Source organism: Hyaena hyaena, unplaced genomic scaffold (assembly GCF_003009895.1).
Source record: "Hyaena hyaena isolate Hyena2069 unplaced genomic scaffold, ASM300989v1 scaffold_5, whole genome shotgun sequence".
Taxonomy (NCBI): Eukaryota; Metazoa; Chordata; class Mammalia; order Carnivora; family Hyaenidae; genus Hyaena; species Hyaena hyaena.
In genome coordinates this window covers 8,140,074-8,163,420 of record NW_024080637.1, presented here as the reverse complement: position 1 = coordinate 8,163,420, position 23,347 = coordinate 8,140,074, and the positions used below count along the sequence as shown (strand labels likewise).

The 23,347-nt window shown below is 47.2% G+C and overlaps 2 protein-coding genes across 10 annotated transcripts in view; both read right to left on the bottom strand.

Moving 5' to 3' along the window:
- Nucleotides 1-1,959: 1,959 nt before the first annotated feature.
- Nucleotides 1,960-15,056, bottom strand: CC2D1B (coiled-coil and C2 domain containing 1B). Of its 6 annotated transcripts, none has more exons than XM_039238420.1 (25): nucleotides 14,929-15,056; nucleotides 13,311-13,397; nucleotides 11,921-12,065; nucleotides 11,019-11,122; nucleotides 10,498-10,656; nucleotides 9,943-10,068; nucleotides 9,607-9,766; nucleotides 9,217-9,398; nucleotides 8,994-9,069; nucleotides 8,773-8,883; nucleotides 8,562-8,692; nucleotides 8,277-8,349; nucleotides 7,944-8,080; nucleotides 7,470-7,587; nucleotides 7,213-7,385; nucleotides 6,680-6,805; nucleotides 6,149-6,207; nucleotides 5,946-6,062; nucleotides 5,501-5,574; nucleotides 5,299-5,357; nucleotides 5,023-5,074; nucleotides 4,516-4,615; nucleotides 4,261-4,351; nucleotides 2,906-3,035; nucleotides 1,960-2,635 (listed from the first exon to the last, which is right to left on the bottom strand). In XM_039238420.1, the coding sequence occupies exons 2-24, from the start codon at nucleotides 13,374-13,376 to the stop codon at nucleotides 2,907-2,909; spliced, it is 2,568 nt and encodes an 855-aa protein (XP_039094351.1). In that variant the 5' UTR covers nucleotides 13,377-13,397; nucleotides 14,929-15,056; the 3' UTR covers nucleotides 1,960-2,635; nucleotide 2,906. The 6 variants fall into 6 exon arrangements, with proteins under 6 accessions (XP_039094351.1, XP_039094360.1, XP_039094376.1 ...); XM_039238429.1 differs by lacking the exon at nucleotides 14,929-15,056 and adding an exon at nucleotides 14,663-14,894; XM_039238445.1 differs by lacking the exon at nucleotides 14,929-15,056 and adding an exon at nucleotides 13,111-13,218 and having other exon boundaries at nucleotides 13,311-13,396.
- Nucleotides 15,057-17,849: 2,793 nt separating this feature from the next.
- The window catches only part of ORC1 (origin recognition complex subunit 1), a 33,457-nt gene continuing 27,959 nt past the window's right edge, over nucleotides 17,850-23,347 (bottom strand). For all 4 annotated transcript variants that reach the window (XM_039238490.1, XM_039238508.1, XM_039238499.1 and 1 more), the window contains 3 exons: nucleotides 21,314-21,483; nucleotides 20,424-20,511; nucleotides 17,850-18,190 (listed from right to left, as the gene is read on the bottom strand). In XM_039238490.1, coding sequence (XP_039094421.1) covers nucleotides 17,999-18,190; nucleotides 20,424-20,511; nucleotides 21,314-21,483 — 450 coding nt within the window. In that variant the 3' untranslated portion in view covers nucleotides 17,850-17,998. The remainder of the gene's footprint in view (nucleotides 18,191-20,423; nucleotides 20,512-21,313; nucleotides 21,484-23,347) is intronic.

Here is a 23,347-nt window from a genome sequence, read left to right as displayed (position 1 = left end):
ATATAAAGAATGAGATAGATCCTTGTAAGGAAAAAAAAGAATTGTCATTCTGGTAACTTACCAAATTTTTCAAAATTATTGAATTCTTAATGAAATGCCAAGCAATGTAATTTCTCCAAGTATTTTTATTAACACTTTCTGAGCACTTGCTGGTCTCCAGGGCTACAGAAACTTTGCATCTAGTGTTTTCCATTATCCACAGTGGTTCTTGATGCTGGTGGGCCCCAAATTTCCAAATGGATTTACTTCTATCATAACTAATCACTGGGGAATAATTTTTGCATCTAATGTGTTTTAATCATTAAGGAATCTGAACATTGTTTCTATAACATGTTTGTGGTAGTGGCTTCTATTTTAATAATGTAATGAGATTTTTAGGGACTGATAAAGAAAGAGTAGAGCAGGAATGATAATGCCCAGTTTAGAGCTTGGGAAGCTGGACCAGGTGCAAGTTCCCTGGCTCTACCAGTCTCATCCTGAAAGGAGCTATCTTTACTTAAGGGACAAGATCTTTTTGGAGCTGGCCAGAAACATTTAGAAAACATGCTCAGAATTTGGAAGTAATTATGCAGGTTTCACAATGGTGCTATAAGAAAGGGAAAGTAATGTTAAAGTCACAAAATATTTTGCCCTTTAATAAGAAATTTCTAAAAAAAAATTTATTCCATATTTTGTTCAGTAATTCTGAAGAAAGCAGGTCTTGCACTAGATAGAGAATTTAAAATGTAAAGCTACTTGGGCTGTGGTTGGTTCCCAACTGCCCAAGAATCACTGATCTCTGATGTTTGGTTGTTACATTAGGACAAATCTTGGGACAAGGAGGCTGAGTAGGCTCCTCCCACTACCAATGATCCCTGCATGCCTTGGCTGCAACAAAGACCTTTTAAGAATCTCAGTTTCCAAACCCAGTGGGCGGCTTTGTCTTGCTGCCTTTGGCCTGGAGGTTCTGTTTTCCAAAAGCAAAGGGCAATGAAACAGACTGAAGTTGAACAGGTTGTGAAAGGAAATCTTTGAGGCACAGAAAAGTTCCTGTCACATTGGAATAGGGCATTTCCAGCAGAGGCCTGATTTTAAAAATTCCTAGGGCTGGTTGTTGAAACCTTTGAGGATAAACAGCCACAGCTGTCCATGTGGCCCTCTTAGCACCACGTTGGGTGCAAACCCTTAGGGGGAAGACGAGGTTGGGTCAGGAACCCTCCTGACCACCCCTCTTTGCCCTTGGTCACCTTATGAAGGCCAACAACCCTTTCATTCTAGATTACTGCTTGTTTGATGCACAGATGTGACTGCAATTAAGTGTTAAATCTCACATCTGTGGAAATGTTGGTAGTGCACACATAGGTAAGACTGGCCAGAAAGCTTTTAGAAGAAGTCATTTGTCATTCCTGTTCTGTTATCCACTAACAGCTACAGTCTTCTAAGGAAAGGAAGCATGGTCCAGCCCTAACCTGGAAAAAGACACATAAAAGCTCAATCCCTGAGCTGTGCTTACGCAATACTATAGCAACCAGTAAGCTGAATGTATCTGCTTCACTCACAGCCTTTAAAAAATCTGGAGGAATGCTTTCTTGAACCTAAGTTAATGCTTCAAAAAAGGGGGAGATTTCTAAGAAATGCAGAATATTGCAGTTTTGAATATTAAATCTATTGTAATCTACAAATCCCTCCATTGTCTCCATCCATTTAGAAAAAGCCAAAGAAGGATCTCTTGGGAAGGAACTAAGGGATTCCTCTCTCTGATCCTCAGAAGACATAAGGCTTCCCCTTGCCCTCTCTCAAAAGAGGAAGCCTTAGCAGCAGTTTGTCAGTTAACAAATGTTACTGCCACTCTGGCTTTAAAAGTGACAGGGAATAGGGCTCTTATTTAAGACTTTGATGACTACTCTGCATATAGAGTGTAAAACCCCTATAATGAATTAGACCTAGTTTTCTTAAATAAAAACACCTACATAAAATTACATATATATATATATGTATTTTTTTTTCTTCCAGTTAACAGTCGTTTAGTCTTAGGTGCATGGACCAAACTCGAGATCCCTCCTCACCCTTACTTCCCACCACACATTCCCGAATGTAACTTCCCTCCTCCACAGAGCTCTGGGAAGCAGGGAGGCTAGTGCAGCAGCAGTCAGGAACCAAGGCACTGGCACAGTTGGGGTAAAGGGAGTCATGTGGGATAGGCTGCCACTGACCAAGCAGGAGTCACGGAATTCTGCCTGCACCCTAGGCGGGGGGCTTCCTGATCATCCTCAAGTTCTCCCATCCCTTAGTTAAATCTTTTAAAGGCACATTCAGAAATGGTGCAACTGGGAGCTGTGGTAAGCTATACACTTGCTAAACACAGGTTAAAGGGTGATGAGGCTATCCTTGCCTTCTCCCAGCCAGAGGGGGAGGCAGGGGAAGGGTGAGGGGACTCCTGGAATCCAGTCTGCTTTCATAGAGGCTCAGGGAGGGGCCAGCAACAGGTAAGACCACACTGTGTGGTCACTAATGCACATACTTAACAGATCTTTGGTGCTCGAGTAGCAGCATCTTCCTTACTATGTACAAAGGCTTCTGTAGCCAGCAAAGCTGGGAAAAGTGTGCTCCTGCACACAGTTGCTGGCCTGAGTCCTCTCTCAATACTGACAGTCTCCTGCACAAGGGCACAAAACATACGTAGTAAGTCTAAACTGCAGTGAATATGCAGAGTTTAGAAAAAATTGCCTGTGACAGACCTTGGAAGGTTAATAACTTCCCTTCCCAGTTCTCTTGAGGATCGTAAGAAACTCAGCCTAAGCCCTACCCAACAGTTTTGCCTCCTGGTCCCCACAGATGAGAAATTCCTAGGTCTTCTCCCCAGATAGGAGAGGAGTACTGAAGGGTCTCTGAGGGCAGAAGTTTGAGGACTTAGATCGCTGCCCACCTTAAAGGCCTCTGGGCTCCAGGACCAGCCAGTTCTCAGTTACCATCTGCATATCCTGGCCACTCAGAGGCTCCCGCAGCCTCACTTTCACCTCCAGCTTGCCCCCAGTGGGCTTCCTTCCATCCAGGACCTGTGAGGATCACAGAGGGAGATGGTGAGTGAGATGGGCCAGGGGCTGGGAGCAGACCACTCCCTATGCTCATAGGCCAGGAAAAAAAGGAGCTCAAGTGTCCTGCGGTGTCAACACAAGAGTCTCCATGACAACCCTGCCCTTCTGCTTTTTGGTGGTTTTAGGTAAGTCTTACAAAAAGTCACATGTAAATCCAAAGAATTGTCAATGCTCTAAAGTACAGATGAGAAACCCAGAGTTCTGCCCAGTTTCCTCACGGCAATTTCTGGAAAAAAGGCTCTGGCTTCATGCTACAGCCTGAAAACCACTAAGCCCAAACCCATACTTCACAGATGGCTCAGAAAGAAGTGAATGGTAAGGCTACAAAACCACCATGTGGCAAGGCCAGGACTAGAACCCAGGCCAAGAGTTCCTTTCTACCCACTACACTGCTTCCTTCCTTCTAGGCAGGGGCCTGGGCTGCTGGAGTACAAAGGACTACAGGCTCAAGAAGTCTGCCTGCAGTGTGGCCAACACAGAGCAGACCCTGCTTAAGAACATCCCTCCCTGGTCCCCCCAAACAGGCAGGGAGTGAGGTCAGGCACACTGTAGTGGGGAAAAGCCTCTCCCTACAAAGGCATCAGCAAGGATCTGGGCTGAGGTCTGCCAGAGACACAATATATGTACTTAATGGAACACCCTTGTCACTGGACCTTAGTTTCCTCACCTGTCAGAGATAAGCTCTCAGAGTCCCTGCCTTTGAAATTCACATAAGTTCACATAAGGTTAAGGAGGTGTCTGGAGCCAATTCCTAAACGCAGACTAGCTGCGTTCTGGTGGGTCCCCAATCTGGAACTTCCGTATCAACTTTATGTCCAGAGCCTGTTCCACTTGTTCACGCTGGCTAGATAAATGCCCCACCCACAACTCTGCCTCCTAAAACCTAGAAATTTATGTATGCCAAGTTGACAGCAATGATCAGACCCCTCAAGAGCCCTCTAATCCACATATCTGGGAGTTTAGGTGACTCCGAGTATTGTGGAAAGACTATCACTGCTTCCTGTGATGCTATGAAATTTTCTCAAACCCTCTGAATCTCTATATTTGTGAAATGGGAATAGCACCTAGTCTACAGCACATCTGTGGATATTCTTTCAATAATGGGCACAAAAAAACCTACAGGAGGGAGTGATTTTCAGTGAATGTTGGTTCTTATTTGCCAAGTGGTCTGGTTTGCCCAACCTACCTCCACAATCTCTCTGATCTCACACTCATTCTCTAGCCGCTCCAGCTTCAGGTGGGCTGTGCCAACCAGCTTGTCACTTCTGAAGAACGATCTGGGGAACCAAGAATCAGCAGGGTATTGGACTGGGAAGAGCAGGGGAAGCAGGAATGAGCTGGCTGTGCCCACTGCAGGAAGACTGAATAGCAGTAGGGGCAGCAACAGAAGCCCTTCCTTTCGCCCAACCCATCTTGGCAATGTACCTGACCCTGGCCTCACCCTTTGTGGAAGATTTCAAACTTGATTCCTTTGCTTTGGATCACCCTCCTGAAGCCCCGGTGGTTTCGGTTAATATTTAGTTTGAACAGCTGATCAAATTCTGCAAGAATGGGAGAAGACAAGAAGTGGCTTGGGCTCCCAGGGATTTCCTGAGGAAGTGGAAACAGAGGTCCAGAGTTGGCCTCCCCTCCCCCTGCCTGCAATTCAAAGGGACTGCATCAGAGAGTGGTAGAGCAAATGTTTAGGTCCTGGCCTTAGAAGTCCACTCGGACAATTTTTGTAGTTTTATTAGACACAGATTATACCAAAATGGGATTCAAGTCTCCTTTCCACCACCTCCTTGCTCTGGGGCCCTAGGCAAGTCTCTATACCTCTCTGAGCCTCAATTTCCCCAACTGCCTTTATGTCCCAAGTTGAGTAAACCAACTAACAGATCTGAAAACACTCTGAAACCAAAAGTGCTGCACACCTATCGGAGAACAAGAGGGAAGAGAAAGTGGTCCTCACCTGGAGAGTTTGTGTTCTTCACCACAGCTGTTTTGCTTTTTTGAGCCTGGTCCTAAAGCAGTAAGATGGGAGAGGTCAGGACAGCTTGAAAAAACAGCTGTGTAGGGCAAAGAACTGTAGGCTAAGTGTTAAGGGAAGTGACTGTCCACTGTGAAGAATACTTCCAAGGCTCTTCAAACCTCTCACTGTAGCCAGACCTCCCATGCAGAGAAATTGAGCACAGGGTCCGGAAATGGAAGATAGGGGTCAGGGATCCTACCTCTACCTGAACCTCACCGAGTTAGGATAGTGGAATTCAAACCGCACAAAAGCATCCAAGTCATCAGGAGTCACCCCTATGAAGGAGAAATGAGAGTCAGGGTCAGAAGGAGTACCACGGAGACTAGTGTTTGATATGGAGGGTAAGCCAGTGCCTCTCTATTGACTGGGGATGAAGTATCTGGGCAACAGCCTGGAGTAAGGGTGGTTCTTGGGCTACCTGAAGGGGCTGGGAGGTTCATTCCCCGGACAATGATCAGATGCATTTCTGTGCTGTTAAGTTCTGAGAAGATCCTATAGCCAAGAAGCAAGGAGAGAGCACAAAATGAAGGAAGGTGGCAGGAAAAGGTCCCCTCTTCCAGTGCCTGTTGCCTGCCCAGTGGGGAGGTAGTTAGGACAGCAGGCCCAGGGAAGCAAAGTTTGTCTGGGCTAACAGTGGCAGAGCTGAAATACAGACCTCAGACTTACATGACCTCCAGTCCAGAGTTCCCTCCACAGCCACGACCCAGCTCTGAGCTTCTCACAGGCAGGTAGCTAAACCCACTTCCCCCAGCCCCAGTGCCTATGGCCAGGCCAAGCCTGAAAGCCTCACTATAGGGGTCTATGTCTCCAGTCTCTTGTCCTACTCCTGCATGGAGCCACTGTCTCCCTTGGGCTTTTGGCACCTCACAGTCTGGAATGTCTTCAACTCAAAGTGGTGGCCTGGAGGGTCAAGGCCCTGGGCCTGGGCCAGCTGCAGGATCTCAAGCTGCTTCTTACGGTCCTGAGCGAGTTTCTCAAACCTGATAGGGATGGATGGGCATGTCAGTATTGTAGGGCTCACTTTCTCCTTCCCACCCAATAAGCCCCCCCAAGGCCTTGCACTTACCGTGTAGTCTCGGCCACATTGCCCTGGTGCATGAACTGCTTGGAGAATAGCAGACACTTCTGAAAATAAGGGCCCAGAGTGACTGCAGAGCCCATAGTGGGGCTGTCTCGGTTGGCATTTGAAGCCTGACTTCTGAAAGTTCCAACCTTCTGTAGCCTCACCCCTTCTCCCAACACCTACTGTATCCAAGGCCACTGTTTGCAAGTTCCACACATTGTTCTAAGTTTCTGCTATTTCCTTTTCTGGGAATAGGCATTTCCCAAAATTCACTTAGCAAACTCCTATTTTTCCTTCAAAACCCAATAGAAACATCACTTCACAAGCACACTTAAAGACACAGTTCAGATATACCCATACAAAAATATACATGTATATTCATCTCCCTTAAAAGTTTCCTCCTCTCATCTATATTTTACACATGGTCACACAACCAGTAAGTGGAAGAACTAGAATATGGATCTGGGCCCTATACCTTACCCCAAAGGAGGCTGTGGGCACTGAACAGGGAAGACAGACAAACAGTTCACTGACCTCCTGTTGCTCCAGAAGCATTTTTTGTAGCTGGGCATATACTTCCTCAGCCTTCTGGGAAAGTCGCAGGTCTTCATGGTGAATGAGGATAAAGTCACCCTCCTCATCCGTCAAGGGTGAAGGGACCTGCCCAGGTCACAAGGCCCCTCAGGGGCCCCAAGAGTCAGATTATTCCTCTACTGAGTCTAACAAATGCAGAATCCAAATGAAATGTTTCTCTAGTTTCTACTAACCTCCAGTGATGGGAACTCACTGCCTCCCATTCAATCTCACGCTGCTGCAATACTCTGCTTTCCACTACCCTTGCCATGCCTCATCACCTCTGACCACAGGCAGCCCATCTAGCCTTCCCTGGTCTCTCTTAGGGCCATTGGGTAGAGCGGCATAAGCAACAAGCTCTTTCCCAGATGTCACCACATCCTATCTGCATCCCATCCCTTCCAAGCAGCTGCTTCATTCACAGCCCTGCCCGTCAAGCCTGCCAATGCCTCCTCTGCCTGAGAAGTCCAGCTGCTTAACCAGGTGAGACTCACCTTCGAGAGGTCCACAGGTCGCCCAGCTCGTACCTGGGTGATCTGAGCTTCAAGGCATTTGGCTACCCGCAGACGGGCTTTGGCTTGCTCTAGGTCCTGGGCACGCTTGGCATGCAGGGCTGCCCGCTGGTATTGCAGTTTCCGTGCCTCTAGCAATGCCAGCTGCTCGCACACTGAAGGGTGAGGGATAATAGTTGGAACCATGCCTGTCCCTTACTACAGCCTTCACCCCTCGATCCCTCTTCTCCCCAACTCACCGGAGGGACTCAGTGTTTCCTTAGAACTTGAGGCCTTGGTCTCTGGCAGGGCACGGAATGAAGGGACCATAGGCTGCGCTGGCTTCTTGGCCACTGGGGCCTGGGCTGGGGGTTTATCCTGCAGGTTCCCAGGAAGCTGTCACAGGGAATCTGTTCCCCACCCAGGCTGTCTTCCTAAGGCTGCACTAACTTGCTATGTAACCTGAATTGCATAGCTTCCCTTCATGGGAATCCCAGAGCTGGAAGCAGCCTCAAAACCTCCCCAGTAGAAAACAGCAGGGTAATGTGGACTGAACCAGGGCTCTGGAGTCAGAAAGAGCCTGGTTTGAATCTAGCTCTGTTAACTCCTAGCTGGGTTAAAAGCATACCTACCTCCCCAGGGTTGTTAGTATGAACAACAACAGGTTCTGGGTTTATCCCTCATCTGGGATTTCCCCCCACCATCCCCTGGAAGTCCCAGGTCCTCAGCCAAACCTCATCCTCATCCTCATTTTCCTCTGCTGGGGCTGTATCCTCTGAGGAAGCCAGTTTCTGGGCAGCTGCTAAAGTAGCTGCCACTACATCCTCCTCAGTGCCCATAATAGGCTCCAGGCCAGGAATAGGGGGGAATCCTGTGGAAGAAAAAGACAGCTGGGAGAGGATAGGGGAAGCACAGGCTGCTGTGGGCCTTGGCTGGGTCTTCCTGGCCATTATTGGGATAGGTGGCTTCTACAGAGTAGAGTCAGATACAGGAGAAATCATTTCCTTTTCCCCCCCTTTCTTTCTCAGAAACCTCCTCAAACAGCCCCTAGGCCAAGCCCCACTCACCTGGAGGAACAGGCAACTCCGCAAAGTCAACTCTCCGTCCTGCCCGGTGTGCTCGAATGGCATCTTGATATTGCTGCAAGGGAAGGAAGGGAGGGACTTACAGTGGGCAGCAGTCTGCAGGCCCCACACAGGGAGAGGAAAACTGAAAGCAGTCCAAGAAGGAAAAAGACCCCAGAGGCAGTCGGAAGTCCAGAAAGAGACGGATAGACGGAGACTCAAAGACCAGGGCTAACTGCAACAACAGAAGGCTGACACAGGGCAGGAGTTGTGCAGCTGTGGGCCCACCTTGGCAATGCGCTCATGCATCCGGGCCTTGCGTTCATCCCCACTGCCCCGGGCCTGAATGCCTGCCTCACGGTACTTGTTCAGTCTCTGCTGCAGGGCATCCAGCACCGTCTGTGGCTCAGCAGGGACCACTTGAAGGATACAGGAGATGGCATCAGTTCTGCTTCCTCTCTCCAGGTCCCCACTCCACAGTCCCACCATCCCATCCTACCTGGGGCTGCTGGAGTGTCAGGGGCCATCACCGGCTGCACTCGCTCCACTGCTGGGGGTACAACTGAGGGTGCTGTGAGGGCCTTGGAAGCCTGTGGGAGGGGCTTCAGGTCTGGGGACCCAAAGTAGAGGTGTAAATGGGGGGTCCCTGGGCAGCCCCAGTCCTGAAATCCCTCCCAACCTCAGCTTGAGCAGGCCCCACCCCACTGGCCCCATACTGACCGTCAGGTGGTGGGGGTATGGCACTCAGGTCCACGGGCTGCCCCTTCTCCAGGGCCTCCAGGACTGCACCAAATCTCTATAGTAGGAAAAGCAGGTGTGGGCATAAAGCCAGGGAAACCCTGGGCTGAACCCCAACCTCCTGACCCACCCCTCACACCCCGGTCACTGTGGCCCTATATGAAACAAGGGCTTGAACACAGATCCTCTGAGTTAGACGTCATACTTTCCCAATCCTCATGAGCTCTCGGGCACGGTCTAGGTCTCCAGCTCGCTTAGCATTCAGAGCAGCCAATTTGTACTCTCTCTGTCGGGCCGACAATAGGGCCTGTGGGTCTGGGTCTGAATCAGGTGGCGCAGAAATGCCAGGACTGCCGAAGAGGCTTGTCTCAGGCTGGCAGGGGTTGTCTATTAAGAAACAAAAAGCCCACAGAGGGCGCATGAGGGTCAAAGAAGGTGCATATCCTGGGTTCCCAGTGCCTACTGCCTACAGGTCTGGCTGGCCTGAGAACCTTTCAGAGAAGGTGCATCTGATGACAATGGACAGTGGCAGGATGGGGAGGTGGGCCATAGGCTCTGACTGGAAACTAGGACAGGACTTGAAGGTCTCCAATACCTGGCTCCATGGTGCACGGAGCTGGGGCATCTGCCTCAGAGCTCCTGTCAGCTGTTTCCTGAGCAGCCAGCTGTCTCTTGCCCAAAGCCACTGGAGGTGGAATCTCATCCTCACTGATCTTCCTGCCTTTTCTCACAGCAGCCAACTGGGACTCCAGAGTCTGAGACAGAAAACCCAGAAATCCAGCCAGCCATCTTAGCCTGAACCCTGCTTGAAGACAGGCCAAGAATCCTTCACGTCCATAAGGCTGGTGGGGAGGCCTCCCCTCTTGCTGCTTTACCCACTGTCCTCTGCCCCCCTCCACAAAGCCCTGCTCTCTGGCAAGGCCCAACCCACCTTTAGGCCTCGCTCACAGCGCCTGGCTTTGGCTGCTTCACCTGCCTCCTTGGCACTGGCTGCAGCCTCCCGGTAGTTGCGGATCCGATCCTCCAGAAGAGCCTGCAGCCCCCGAGGCCCTTCAGCCTGTAGATACTTCAGTTCAGGGCATGGCCACTCCAGGGCCAGCTAGGCCCTTGCTGCTCCCTCCCTGCAAGGAAGCTGCCCCAGAAAATGGAGCTCTTGGATTCAAGGAGAAGGAAGAGCCTAAAAGCCTCAAGGTACGAGGCGAAGACTCACTGGAGAGGCCAGAGGCCATATCAGAAGCAAACACAGAGGCCTTGGACAATCTGTGGAAGCCAGGAAATGGCTGTAGGGGGTGGTCTGGGAGAACAGAGAGGCCTTTGAGGCTGGCCAGCCACCAAGCAGTTTCTCAGGCTTTGTCTCCGCTTGGGGCAGCTGCTGGAGGGCCCTGGAAAGGGTTATTGCAGCCTTCCTATGCAAGCCATGCTACATGCGTGTTATACACAGATACGGAAGGGCATCAAAGGCACACAAGATCCCTCCAGAACCTACCTGAGCTGCTGGGACTGAAGCTGTTAGTAGAGCTGTCTGCCCTGGAGGTTCAAAGTTTTCTGGTCCCTTCTCCTCCTCAGAGCCACCTGGGCTGGCTGTCTTATCATCATCCAGTGGCCCAGACTCCTCATCTGCACCCAGCACCTCCTGCAGCTCAGTCTGGGGAGACACAAGTCTCAGGAGCCTGGGTGTCTCATGGCCATACCCATGATAGGGTATGAGAATAAAGGGCCCTCTCCCTGCAGCAGTGTTTCCCAATATCAGTCACTGTGCCTAAAAGTCCTTTTTACCATTAATATGACCAAGGAGAGCCTTAAAAACAGTGAACACTCCAAATCTGAAAATCCCCAAATGCACAGTTCAGACCACACACCAAAGGGGATCAGTCTTACAAGGTAGTTAGGAAAATGGGCCCAAGAAGGGCAAGGCACTCACTCAACATGAGAACACATGAGACAAACCCCAGGCCCATTCCACAGGCTTGACCACAGAGCCCTCAGAAGCAAGCCTGACAGACGCACCAGCAAGTCTGCATCCTCCTCCAGCCCTTCCTCCTCCTCCTCCTCCTCCTCCTCCTGCATACAGTCTGCAGCCAACTTCTCGATGTGGGCCATAGGCAGGGGGGCTGAGGGAAGAGAGTCACAGAGGGTCAGGGCAACTCAGAAAAAGTCCATGAGGAGTGTCTTCAATCCACTGTGACAGAAGACACACCCAGGTAGAAATCCTCCTTCCCTTCCACAGTCAAAGTCCCACCTGGAAAATTCCCGTTCTTCCTTTATGACCCAGCTCAAAAGACCCTCAGCTGGGAAAGCTTCCTGAGTCCTCCAACAAGCAATAAGCTGCTCCCTTCTTGGCATTTTTGTCTTGTAGTTACTCACAGAGATGTCCATCTATTCTCCCAACTACACCTTTCACATATGTAAGATTTTTAACATCCCTTGAAGCTTCACAACAATTATTCAGGATAAATAATACAATCTCCATTTTATAGGAATGAATTGATAATAAAACCAATGTTAATCTTCCTAACAGTGCAATCCTAGTAAGTGGCAGAGTGATGATTCATACCCAGGCTCATCTAACCATCTACTAACTCATTTGACACAATTTTTGTGCATTTATTATGTGCCCAATGCAATCCATGCTGAGCCCCTCCTCTATACTGCACCCTGGCTAGGGCTAAGACAGAGACCTGAGTCAGTCTGAGAATCAGACTGCTGACTGTCCACAATGGGGGGTGGGGGGGTGGGCAGTGAGAGGAGTGAGCTTCCCTTCACACAGGGCAAGATGGCCTCTTGGTGGGAATGCTGCAGAAGAGCTATCAGAAGGACCAAGAAAACTAACGGGCTCCTACCAGGTGTGAGGAGAGAAACTCTCTACCTGTCTGAGCCCATGTGGTCCCAGCCCAATGACACAAACTCACCCGGCTCCTTGGGTGCTGGCTTCCTGCCTGTGACCCCTGCTTCCCCAGTGAGGGCCAGCAGTTCAGCCTCCAGGTCCCCGTCATCTTCAGTCTCCTCCATCCCCAGCAGCATGTCCTCAGGGCTGAACTCCACAAAGAGCCCCAGCTGAGAGCAGAGAAGGGTTCTTAAGAACCACACAATGAGGCCCAGCCCCAGAGCCTGTCTCAGGCAATCAGTCACTCCTTCACTATGTGTGAGGCCCAATGTGCAGATAGGGAAACTGAGGCCTGAAACATTAGCCTTTGGGAAAATCATCTTCCTGGTGACTATAAAGAACCCAGTAAGACTACACTGCCATTATTATTACTCACAGCATAACAGCACTGGCTGCCAGGCATTGTACTTAGCACTCTACATGATTATTTAAGTCTCACAATCCTGAGTAGTAGGTCCTGTTTTAATTGTGGTAAAACATAATGCAACATAAAAATTATCGCCATAACCAAAATTTTTTTTAAAGTAAGCTTTACACCCAACATGGGGCTTGAACTCAGGATCCCGAGATCAAGAGCTACCTGCTCCACTGACCAGCCAGGCACCCCTCATCTTAACCATTTTCAAGTGTGCAAGTGAGTGGCATTAAGCCCATTCACAGTGTTGTGCTACCATCACCATCATCCATCCACAGAACTCTTTCCATCTTATTAAACAACTCCCCTTTTCCCCCTCCCCCTGTCCCTCACCATTCTACTTTCTGTCTCTATGAATTTGTCTACTCTAGGAAAAGGTAGTCCTATTTTTATCTCCATGTTCAGATGAAACTGAGACAGCCTTGTAAGTGGCAGACCTAGAATTTAAAAATAAAGGTCTTGTGACTTGAGTCTATGCTCTTTATCACACAACCTCCCTTACTCGCCTCTGTTAAGACAATAAAAACGAACTAAGAAGTTTCAGGACTTGGACCCAGAAGAAATAAAGGGAGCAGAAAATAGACTTCTCAGTCTCCCACCTGGGTCACAGCCCTGTGTCCCTAAGCAGCGCAGCTCTCCCAGTGGCACAGTCCTCAAGCCCCGGTATCCTTGGCTAGCAAGCAAAATCATGGCGCTAAATGAGAAACCCATAACAGTGCTGACACCCCCATCAGAACACCCTAAATTTGGTGGTTCCTGAACCCTCCAGATCACTCATATGGAGACAGATGGCAGGATGCCTGGGTTGAAACACAGCAGAGTTCAGGCTTCATCTCCCACAGGTGGGTGGCAGGGCCTCGTCACAGGGTCTCTGCCAACTCCAGGAAGAACTGCTCAAAGTCTCTGCACTAAAGGGGAAGCCAAACAGGTGAGCCAGTTTGCCCAAGCTGTCTAGAGACCCTCCACCTCAGGCAGAGGAGTGAGGAGGCTGTGTCCATACCTGCTTTGCAGCTGCCACACCCTGGCCACTGGCCTGAGGGCCTTTCCGAGCTCGTGGCCCCGGCATCTTGACAGCCTAGATACCTGTCTGGTGGGGAGAGGAAGAGACTCAGACCAAAGCACCCCATAAGCCCCACCTCCAATAACGCAACCTGTTTGTAAGGTGTGGTTAATAAACTCCCAGAGAAAAAAGGCAATGTTTAACACCAAAGGATGAAATATTAATGCTGGAATCATAGCAATGAAGCAAGCAACACGGGAGACAGAAGAGATAGGACCCACCTGTTAATGGGTTTAAGTGGGGAGTGTGGACTCAGTAAAACTTACTCAACTGATTCACCAATCTGGATTAAACCAGAGAGGTAGAGTGAGAGGGAGTGGCACAGGAAAGCAGATTCAGGGACAGGGCTGGTACAAGCTGGGTAGGATTCAGAAAGTCTCTAAAGCTGTGCCAAACATGGTAGCCGTATATGACTTTTAACTTTACATTAAATACAATTTAAAGTCCAGTTCTTCAGCTACTAGCTACCACTGGCCAGCACCAACACTGAATATTTTCATCACCACACAAAGTTCCAGGCGACATTCTGCTCTAGAGAAATCTGACTCAGCATTCTGATTCAGAGATCTCACAACCTTTCACAGGAGTATGTGAAAGAATCTTGCTGGACACTGGGAGAGCAGGAATGAATCATGGTGGGGACGGCCTCTTCAGTGGACAAAAACCACACAGGGCTTCTCCAGGGACCCTGAATCCCCAGAAGTGGCCACTTACCCAGCACAAACAGAAAAGGCATCTTGGAGAAAGTGATGTTTGTGCTGAGTCATGAAAAAGTAGGAGGTGGGCAAGGGATATGGGATTCCAAACAGAGCGAACAACCTGACAGTGGTTCCAAGGTGAGAAAGAAACAGTTTGGCCTGCACAAGAAAGCTAAAGACCTACTGGGGCATAAAGTGTGTGCCAAGAAAGGGTATAAGCGAAGCTGAAAATCTGTACAAGGAGCAAAACAGAAAAACCTTTAAGCCTAAAGGACGTTCAGCATTATCCTGGGGGCAGCGGAGGTGAAGGGACCAGGTCAGCGATTTAGAAACCTCCCTCTGGCTACAGAGGGGAAGAGGTAGGAGGGAGAATGGAGGCTGGAAGCCTTCTCGGTACGGAGCATCTCGCAACGGTCCCAGCAAAAGAGGTGAGCAAAGGGAACACGGGAGGCAGAGAAGCGGATGGATTCCACAGTCAGAGAGTAAAATTAACGGGGCTCCGACGTTAACTGGATGTGGGCACACGGGATGGGGGCCCTCAGGGTGAGTCCAGGCGTCAGAGTTCACTAACTTAGGTGAATGGCGGGCGGTCACCTGAGCGGAGGGCACGGAGTGAGCGGACTCGGAGAAGAGACCAAGTCAGTCAGACATGCCGAGTCTGCGGCTCCAGGGCATCGGGTGGGGCCGTCGATGCTGGGCCGGGGCTCGGGAGAGAAGCAGATAGCGGAAGGCGCAGGGGAGACGAAGCCGAGGGACCCTACTCCGACGCGGCAGGATGCGCAGCCCTGCCCTGCCCCAGCGCCTCCATCTCCCCCGCCGCCCGGTATCTCCCCTCGCCGAGGGGCAGGTACACTGCATACCTCGCGGCGGATCCAAAACCTGCCCGGGCCTTATCCACCCGGCACCGCCCAGGGCTCCCGCGGCCCCCGGGCGGCCGCGGCAGCAGTGGCTGCTGCCGTGACAGGAAGCGACTCTGCGGGAGACGGCTCGCGCCCTCACACGTGACTCCGTGGCCCGTAAGGCGCGCTTTACGCATGCGCAACACGAGGTGGGCGTGACGAAGCAACAGGTGACTCCAAGGGCGAGGTTTTTCAGCGCGCAGGCGCCTTCGGGCAGGTAGTGGGAGGATCGCGGTCGTTGGTAGGTTTTGGGTTGTGCTGCTGCTTGCGCAGATCAAGTAGGGTCGCCCCCTGTCGTTGCCTTTACAAGTTCTCGGCTATGCTTCCCCCGCTACTCGCAGTGTGAAGCTCCTGGGCGCACCCTCGCCAGACCTATATCGCCTCACTCCCTCGCCCCGCCCCAGTCTGAGTGGGGGCGGGGCTTGCCACCTTCGTCGGTGTTGTCTTTGTAATTGAGTCTCTTCGAGAAATGGAAATAGGGTTCACCGTTTGTTTCTTAACCGTTCAGCACCTGAATGTACATTTTCCAGTCGGAAGGTGGGTTGAACACCTAAAACAGGCAGTGTTCATTGCATCTTTTCATTAAGTCCTTCAGACAGTTTAAAACCAAGATAACTCCTGTAACCAGCAGTGCGATGAAATGGCGGGTGGATGGGGCGTAAAAGAATCTTCATCTTAAAACCTTGCGATGCGCTTCTGCCTATACCCTATACTTTTAAACTGTTACTCTTTTGCGGTTTCTACTTAGCGGTTTCAAAAATCTTCCAGTTTTCTCGGACAAAGGGGCTTTTCCATCTCTTTACTGCTTTTGGGTGATTTTCCAGAGACCACCTTTACCATTTTAAAATTGAAGTTTCAAAAATAAAATTAAAAGTTGAAGTTTTACTCTCTCATATTTCTTCTCACTAAAAGTTTTAAAACGAAATATTTAATATGTACACAGATCTACAATATTTGAATGCAAAAGCATAAAGTTCTCCCAAGTTCTCTCCAGTGATAGGTACTCAATACATAGTTCCTATTTTTTGTGTAAATTGACATAAATACGTGGGTGCCTACCACAATTTAAGGGGAAAAAAAGCACAATAGAAAGCCCCTGTACATCTCTCATGTTGCGACCCTTCCCCAAAGAGATACCTACTCTCCTGAATTTGGTACTTATTGTTTCTACTAGATACACATCCTCAAGCCATCCATAGTATTTTTTTCCGCAAGCTTTAACACTGTATCATTAGTACCGCTACATATATTCTTCAACCTCTTTTCTACTCAATTCTATCAGTTTCAGCCACATCAATACTTCTATATCTAGTTTTTTAACTTCTCTATATACTTCACAGTATGAAAACAATTTACCAATGGCTTTCCATTACAGTGCAATGAAAAATTTTTTTTTTTATGGTTATTTATTTTTGAGAGTCAGAGAGTGAGAGGCAGGGGCAGAGAGACACAGAATCTGAGCCGGTCACAGGCCTGGAACTCACGAACTGCAAGATCATGACCTGAGTCAGTCTGACGCGCTTAACCGACTGAGCGACCCAGGCGCCCCTGCTACAAACATTCTTGTACACAACTCCTGAGGTACACATGTTTCTTTAGGGTACAGGCCTAGGAGTGGGATTGCTGGCTCATAGGATTTCTGCATTTTCCAGATTAAGTATTACCAAATTATCTCCAAGATAGTTTCAATCTATATTACCATCAGAGGGGCATTTGGGTTCCAGTTGTTGCCTATTGTCCTGGAAAGCTTTTCAAACACATGTGAAAGAGTTTTGGCTTGCAAGCCTCATTTACTATGTTGCCATTTTGTTGGTCATTCAGGTTTCTTTGTAGATGACTCATTTTTCCTTTTTACTATGTAATCCTTCATTCTGATACTGATCCTCCATTATATGCAGTTATAAATATATGTGCATATATATATTTTCTGAATTATGAGATTTATAGATATTGTATTTCACTAATAAATATTTTATCATAATTCTAAGAACAAGGGCATTCTCCTACATAACCACACTATTTCCCACTCACAAAGTTTAACATTTACATAATACTTACATATAGTCCATAATTATGTTAATTATATCTCTTAAATCTAGACTCAGTCAAGTTTCACACAGTGCATTTAGCTATGTCTCATTTCCCTATTCTATGGTTTTTTGGTCTTGGGATATTGCTCTTTTTGAAGAGGAATAGTTGCTTTGCATAATATTTTCGCCTCGATTTTGATTTATCTGATAATTTTCTCATCAGTAGATTTGGGTCAAACCTTCCTGGCATGATTATTACATCATAGGGAGGCTTTAGATGTCTGTTTCATTGTTGGTTGGAAATATGAGAATTGCAAAGTTACACAAAAAATCCTGCCAAGACTTTGACTGAAATAGATTTGTATTTAGAGATTAATTACATCTCTTTATTACATATATTTCTTGATACCTTATATTTTCTGTGCCTTCTATGTTTTTTATTTAAAGATTTGTTTTTATGATAAATAAATTTTAAAGATCATATTTTCTAGCTATTTGTTGGCAGGGATTGTCACTGATACTATTTCTAGCAGTAAAGTTTGTTATATTCACATTGTTCAGAAGTTAAGATACATGACATACAGTAAGTCTTCCTCTAACCCTGACTGTAGCCATCTAGTTCTTTCTCAGAGGGAACCAATGTAACCAATTTCTTACATATTCTCCCCCAACTATTTTAAACAGATACATATTTTGTTTATACATATTTATACATAATTATGTGTGTATACCATGTTGCCATTAGGTAAATGGCAGGGCCACTAACGAATAATCACAAAGAGGGCTTATAGTAGGAAGGATGGTTTGGTTTTATAATCTGATGTTTGTAATGACTACAAACTTCTCAAAAACTCTAGAAAAAGTAAGTTATTTAATGTAAAATTCCAAAATACATGACAGCCATTTCCATTCAGGATACTTTGCTACAATTCGATGTGCTTAGAAAAAGGAAATCAAGCTTTTTGAAAACAGCTGATCACAGTCTTTTCTTGTGAAGCCCTTCACTCCTTTAGTGCGTATACTACATCATCCTGGCTGACATTGAGCCGCACACGAAGGAGCAGGTCATTCCTGCTGGACTCCACAAGGAGGAGGCGACAAGAGCCCAGATGAGAGCACACTGCCATTGTCTCTGACATGGTAGGGTACGGGAGTCCCTCCATTCTGCACAGTGCCACGTGTTGACTATACACCTAGAAACAAGAAGCAAATCTGAGGTCAGATACCAGAAAGCTTAAGAGGAAAGGTAGTCCTGATTCTGTACCTGATCATTTATTTCTTCTTTTAGGAAAGTCAGATACTTCTGGTCCAGGATACTCAGTACCCTGAAGGCATCAAGAGGTGCCCCAACGGGGCACAAATGTAGGGGCAAAATGCTATTCTGGCTTTGGAATCAGAGAAGGTCTGAATCTTGGTTCTACCAATCACCTAAATATGCAACCCTGGGCAAGTGATTTCACTTTTGGAGCTTCAGTTTTATCTGTTAAATATACTGCCGCATCCTTCACGTGTTAACGGATACAAAATATCTAGTAATCGTCACTCATACAAACAATCCTAGTCTCCAGAGAGAACTGAGAGTTCGAATTGAGATTTTCATCATTCAGGTTAAATTTTGTTACAAGGGCATTTTCCTTAGCAGATAATAGCGCACAGGTGGCTAAAGCATGACCTCTGAAAAGCAGAAAGGCCCAGGAAGAATTCTGCACAATAAAGAGAGGCAGGAAGATAATGGGAAACATAGATTCCTAAAGTGTCCCAGTGGGCCAGGCAAGCCTGAAGCACTCCTGGTCACTCTCTATTTTATTTATAAATCACCCAACCCCCACTCCCGCCCAGGCTGGGAGCTTCTCAGGAGTAGGGATATTGACCAATTCAGCTCAGGGTTCCTGGATCACATCACAGTACTGACATACTGCAGATGTTCAGGAAATGTTTACAAACTAAAATGAAAGCCGCTCTCTCTGGAAGAGCTGTCTCAGGCTCTAGAAGAACAATAGTGGGCAAACATAACCAACACCTAAATGTTTAAAACAGAATTTAAAGTGTTCGCTTCGGCAGCACATATACTAAAACAGAATTTAAAGAAGAAAATGTGAAAGGAAGTAAAGAAATAGCTGGAAGGAAAATGTTTTCCTGACCTCTTCATTTGTATGTATGTCTAAAATATAGTGACACACACACACTCCCAGGTACACACTCAAACACCTTCAATAATATTTTAAGGCAGCCCATTACCTATGGACACTAGTTTTTATTTTTTTTTATTTTTTTTTATTTTTTAGGAGAGAGAGAGAGAGACAGCGTGAGCAGGGGAGGGTCAGAGAGAGAGGGAGTCACAGACCGAAACAGGCTCCAGGCTCTGAGCTGGCAGTCAGCACAGAGCCCGACGCGGGGCCCGAACCCACGAACCGCGAGATCATGACCTAAGCGAAAGTCGGACGCTTAACCAACTAAGCCACCCAGGCGCCCCTGGACACTAGTTTTCAACAGACTTCTAAGGCACACGCCCTAGTGAGTCCTTTTACTTGATATAATTGGAACTATGCTCAAAGAATGTTTGGACTGATATTTCTAATTTGTTTTTAAAATGGGTCATTCTGGGGCGTCTGGGTGGCTCACTCGGTTAAGTGTCAGACTTTTGATTTGGCTCAGGTCATGATCTCATGGTTCATGAGATCGAGCACTGCATAGAGCTCTGGAAAATGGGATTTTCCATTAAATTAAGATTCTCTCTCTCCCTCTCTTTGCCGCCCTCCTTNCCCCCCCCCCCCCCCCCCCCCCCCCCACCGCTCATGTTCCCTGGCCCTCTCGCCCTCTCTTGCACACAAAATAGATAAAAATTTTAAAAAAACGTAAAATAAAATAGGTCATTCTTTTTTTTTAAATTATTTTTTAATGTTTGTTTTACTTTTGTGAGAGACAGAGCATGAGCAGGGGAGGGGCAGAGAGAGGAGACACATCAGAAGCAGGCTCCAGACTCTGAGCTGTCAACACAGAGCCCAACACAGGGCTTGAACTCACAAACTGTGAGATCATGACCTGAGCCGAAGTCGGATGCTCAACCGACTGAGCCACCCAGGTGCCCCTAAAATGGGTCATTCTGAGAGCCTTATCCCCACTACACCATAAGCTTTGTTAAGGCAACAACTCTTGTTCCTACTCATCTTTGAATCTCTTAGTCCTAGAACAGTATTTGGCACATAGTACTCCTTCAATCTAATATACAGAAACCAGTTGCTAAATGTCTCTTCTCATACAACTAAATAAAAATATCATATAACAATAGGTGTTGGTCTGATATTCTATAACATACTGGGTTGGCACAAATAAAGACTATTACACAGTGATCAAAATTCCCACCTCTTTAAGAACGACCAAGACCAAAAATCTAGAAGGATTTGAAAAAAAAAAAAGATCAATTACCTGTTGAAATGTTGCTTCTTCCAGTCCTGAACGGCGGAACTCAGCAAGTATGGCTCTCAGGAAACTCTGTTCCAGAACAGAGGAATTTCTTAAAGAAAATGAGATGTGAATTGTCATAAGTGGCTATACCACCGGCCCAGAGAAAAGTCAAATATTATCTGGAAATACATCAGCACGCTCATTTCATGAACAGAGTGTATCATTCAGTGTGAGGAATAGCTGCTTCCTTCTTGTTCCAAAAGCACTTTACTTCACTAAGTGGTCACGATTCTCCTACTGTACTAAGTTTGCATTTCTTTTTTTTTTTTTCTAAGTTTTCTTTATGTAACCTCTATACCACATGTGGGGCTTGAACTCACAACCTTGAGATCAAGAGTCATACACTCTTCCGACTGAGTCAGCCAGGTGCGCCAGATTTGCATTTCTATCTCTCTGTAGACTATGCCCCTTAAGAAAAGGACAGTGTCTGGGACGCCTGGATGGCTCAGTCGATTGAAAGTCTGACTCTTGATCTCAGCTCAGGTCTTGATCTCAGGATCATGAGTTCAAGCTCCACGTTGGGCCCAGCACTGGGTGCAAAGCCTACTTAAATAAAAGAAGGAAAGGAGGGAGGGAGAGAAAAGGACAGTGTCTTCCGTAAATGCAGTTCTGAATGAGTAAAACCTTCCCAGAATGTGGACCTCTCCAGGCGTTTCCCAAGGAAGGATCAGGGTCAGGAAGCAAAAGAATCTTACTTTCTAAAAAATTGAATACATTCTGACATATAATATTATGTACTTTTAAGGTTTACAATGTGTTACTCTGTTGTAATAATCGCCTTTGCACTATACTTACCAAATTACATAATCATAGTACAATATTGTTATCCACATCCATTAGAAACAACTTACTTGATGGCAGTTATATATGAGGACGAAAACATCTCATCTACTGCTTGCAGCAAGTGGGCTACAGTGACCAGGCCAGGGGAGTCGGGCTTCTGGCAGGAGAACTCACAGATCTCCGTGGCACGCCTACAAATGTCCAGGCAGCGCCGGGCATCTCCAGAAAGGGCTGCTACCTACAAGAGGGAATACTTTACTCCTTGAGGTCCCTTTACCATCTTAGCCCAGGAGAAAAGCCAACAGTGCTCAGCTATAAAGGAAAAGCAGGGTTGGGAATGGGCTTAGGCCTGAAGTTATGTACTTCGACCCAGTGGCAAGCTGGAGGAAGCCCGGGTATAAAATACTACACTGTCCCTGGAACTCTTCCTTACGTCCAAACCTTTATCTTGGGTTTACAGATAAATCCATAATGGAAAGGGCAGGGATTCTCAGATTTATTTAAAATTCAGAATATGGGGGCACCTGGGTGGCTCAGTCAGTTGAGCGTCCAACTTCAGCTCAGGTCATGATCTCCCTGTTCTGAGTTCCTGCCCTACGTTAGGACTCTATCTCCTCTTTCTGCCCCTTACCCACTCAAGTGGCACATATGCACACACTCTTTCTCGCTCTCAAAAAAATTAATTAAAACTTAAAAAAAAAAAAAAGAGGGAAAGGACCACAAAGCTGGAGGACACAGAGGATTCTGTGGTTAAATGAATTAGGCCAACCCACAATGCCAACAACTCCACTGTTGCTCCTTTCTTTCCATGTGCAGATTTCCTTCACAGGGAATCCTGTACTCTCTCCCAAGCGGACTCAGAAAGCCACTTGCCCTTTAAATTTCACAGAGGGAATTCCTAGACTCTGCAGTCTGCAAGATCTCTCAGTATTCCAGTAGTGGCCAGCAATCCCCACCATTTGCCCAACAACCATCACAAGGAACCATGTCCTGTCTGACAACATCCTGAAATGTTTACTTTCTTCAAAATTCTATGTTAAGTTTAAAAGACCAAATTGTAGGGGCGTCTGGGTGGCTTAGTCGGTTAAGCGTCCGACTTTCGCTTAGGTCATGATCTCACGGTTCGTGGGTTCGAGCCCCGCGTCGGGCTCTGTGCTGACTGCCAGCTCAGAGCCTGGAGCCTGTTTCAGAGTCTGTGACTCCTCTCTCTCTGACCCTCCCCTGCTCACGCTGTCTCTCTCTCTCTCCTAGAAATAAGTAAAAATATTTAAAAAGACCAAATTGTATAGGCATATATATACACAACACACCAAGATTAAAAGTAGTCATCTGAGGGAAGTGAGATTATAGGAGTCTTTAAATGTTTGTATATATTAGTTTCCAGAATACGTATTTAAGACATTCTAGATAAAGGTCACTTTTTTAGTAACCCAAGACAAGAACATGAGTATCAGTTTAGACTCTTCCCTTCTCTAATTTTCCATATGCAGTTGGTAAAGATGTCCCATGGATGTTTCCACCTATCACTTCTTCCCTCCAGTCGCCACTACCACTGCCTTGTGAGGCAGCGCCATGCAGTGGCTAGTAACATGGACTCAAGAGCTACCTCAAAGAACAAAGAACAAAGTGAACAGGTGATCCTGGGAAGCAAGAAAACGCCCAAAACAGTTCTTGCCCTGGGGGTATCCACAAACTTTGGTGACCATAAATCCCCTTTTTTACTGCTGTTGGGGTGCAGGAGACAAAAGAAAAGCTGGGGCCCACCCAACATGGAAGCTAACAGGAGACCCTGTATAAACTTGGGCTCTGACCTCCAATACAACCTCAGTATGAGGGTAAATGAAAGACCCATCATGCAGAAGGGATGGCAAGAAAAACAGCCTATTTAGATCTTAGTGCTAGGTAGGTGTAAAAAGCAATCTGCAGCTACAAGCCTTCACGTGGATTTGTAGCCCAAATTTCTGTTGTGTCTCCTAAAAACCCCAAGTAGAGAATTTTGTTTAAAAATGGTCCCAGTTGATAGTGGCCCTTGGTAACTGACAGAAGCAAAAAACAAATCTTAAATGAACTAATTTCAATATAGTCCTTAATTCTTGGAGAAG

Coding starts and splice junctions, on each gene's coding strand:
- CC2D1B (XM_039238414.1), bottom strand. CDS start 12,215: ATGATTTTCCCAAAGGCTAATGTTTCAGGCCTCAGTTTCCCTATCTGC. Junction 6,208..6,679: donor TGCTTCTGGAGCAACAGGAG/GTCAGTGAACTG, acceptor CCTTATTTTCAG/AAGTGTCTGCTATTCTCCAA. Junction 3,036..4,260: donor AGATCAGAGAGATTGTGGAG/GTAGGTTGGGCA, acceptor TGATCCTCACAG/GTCCTGGATGGAAGGAAGCC.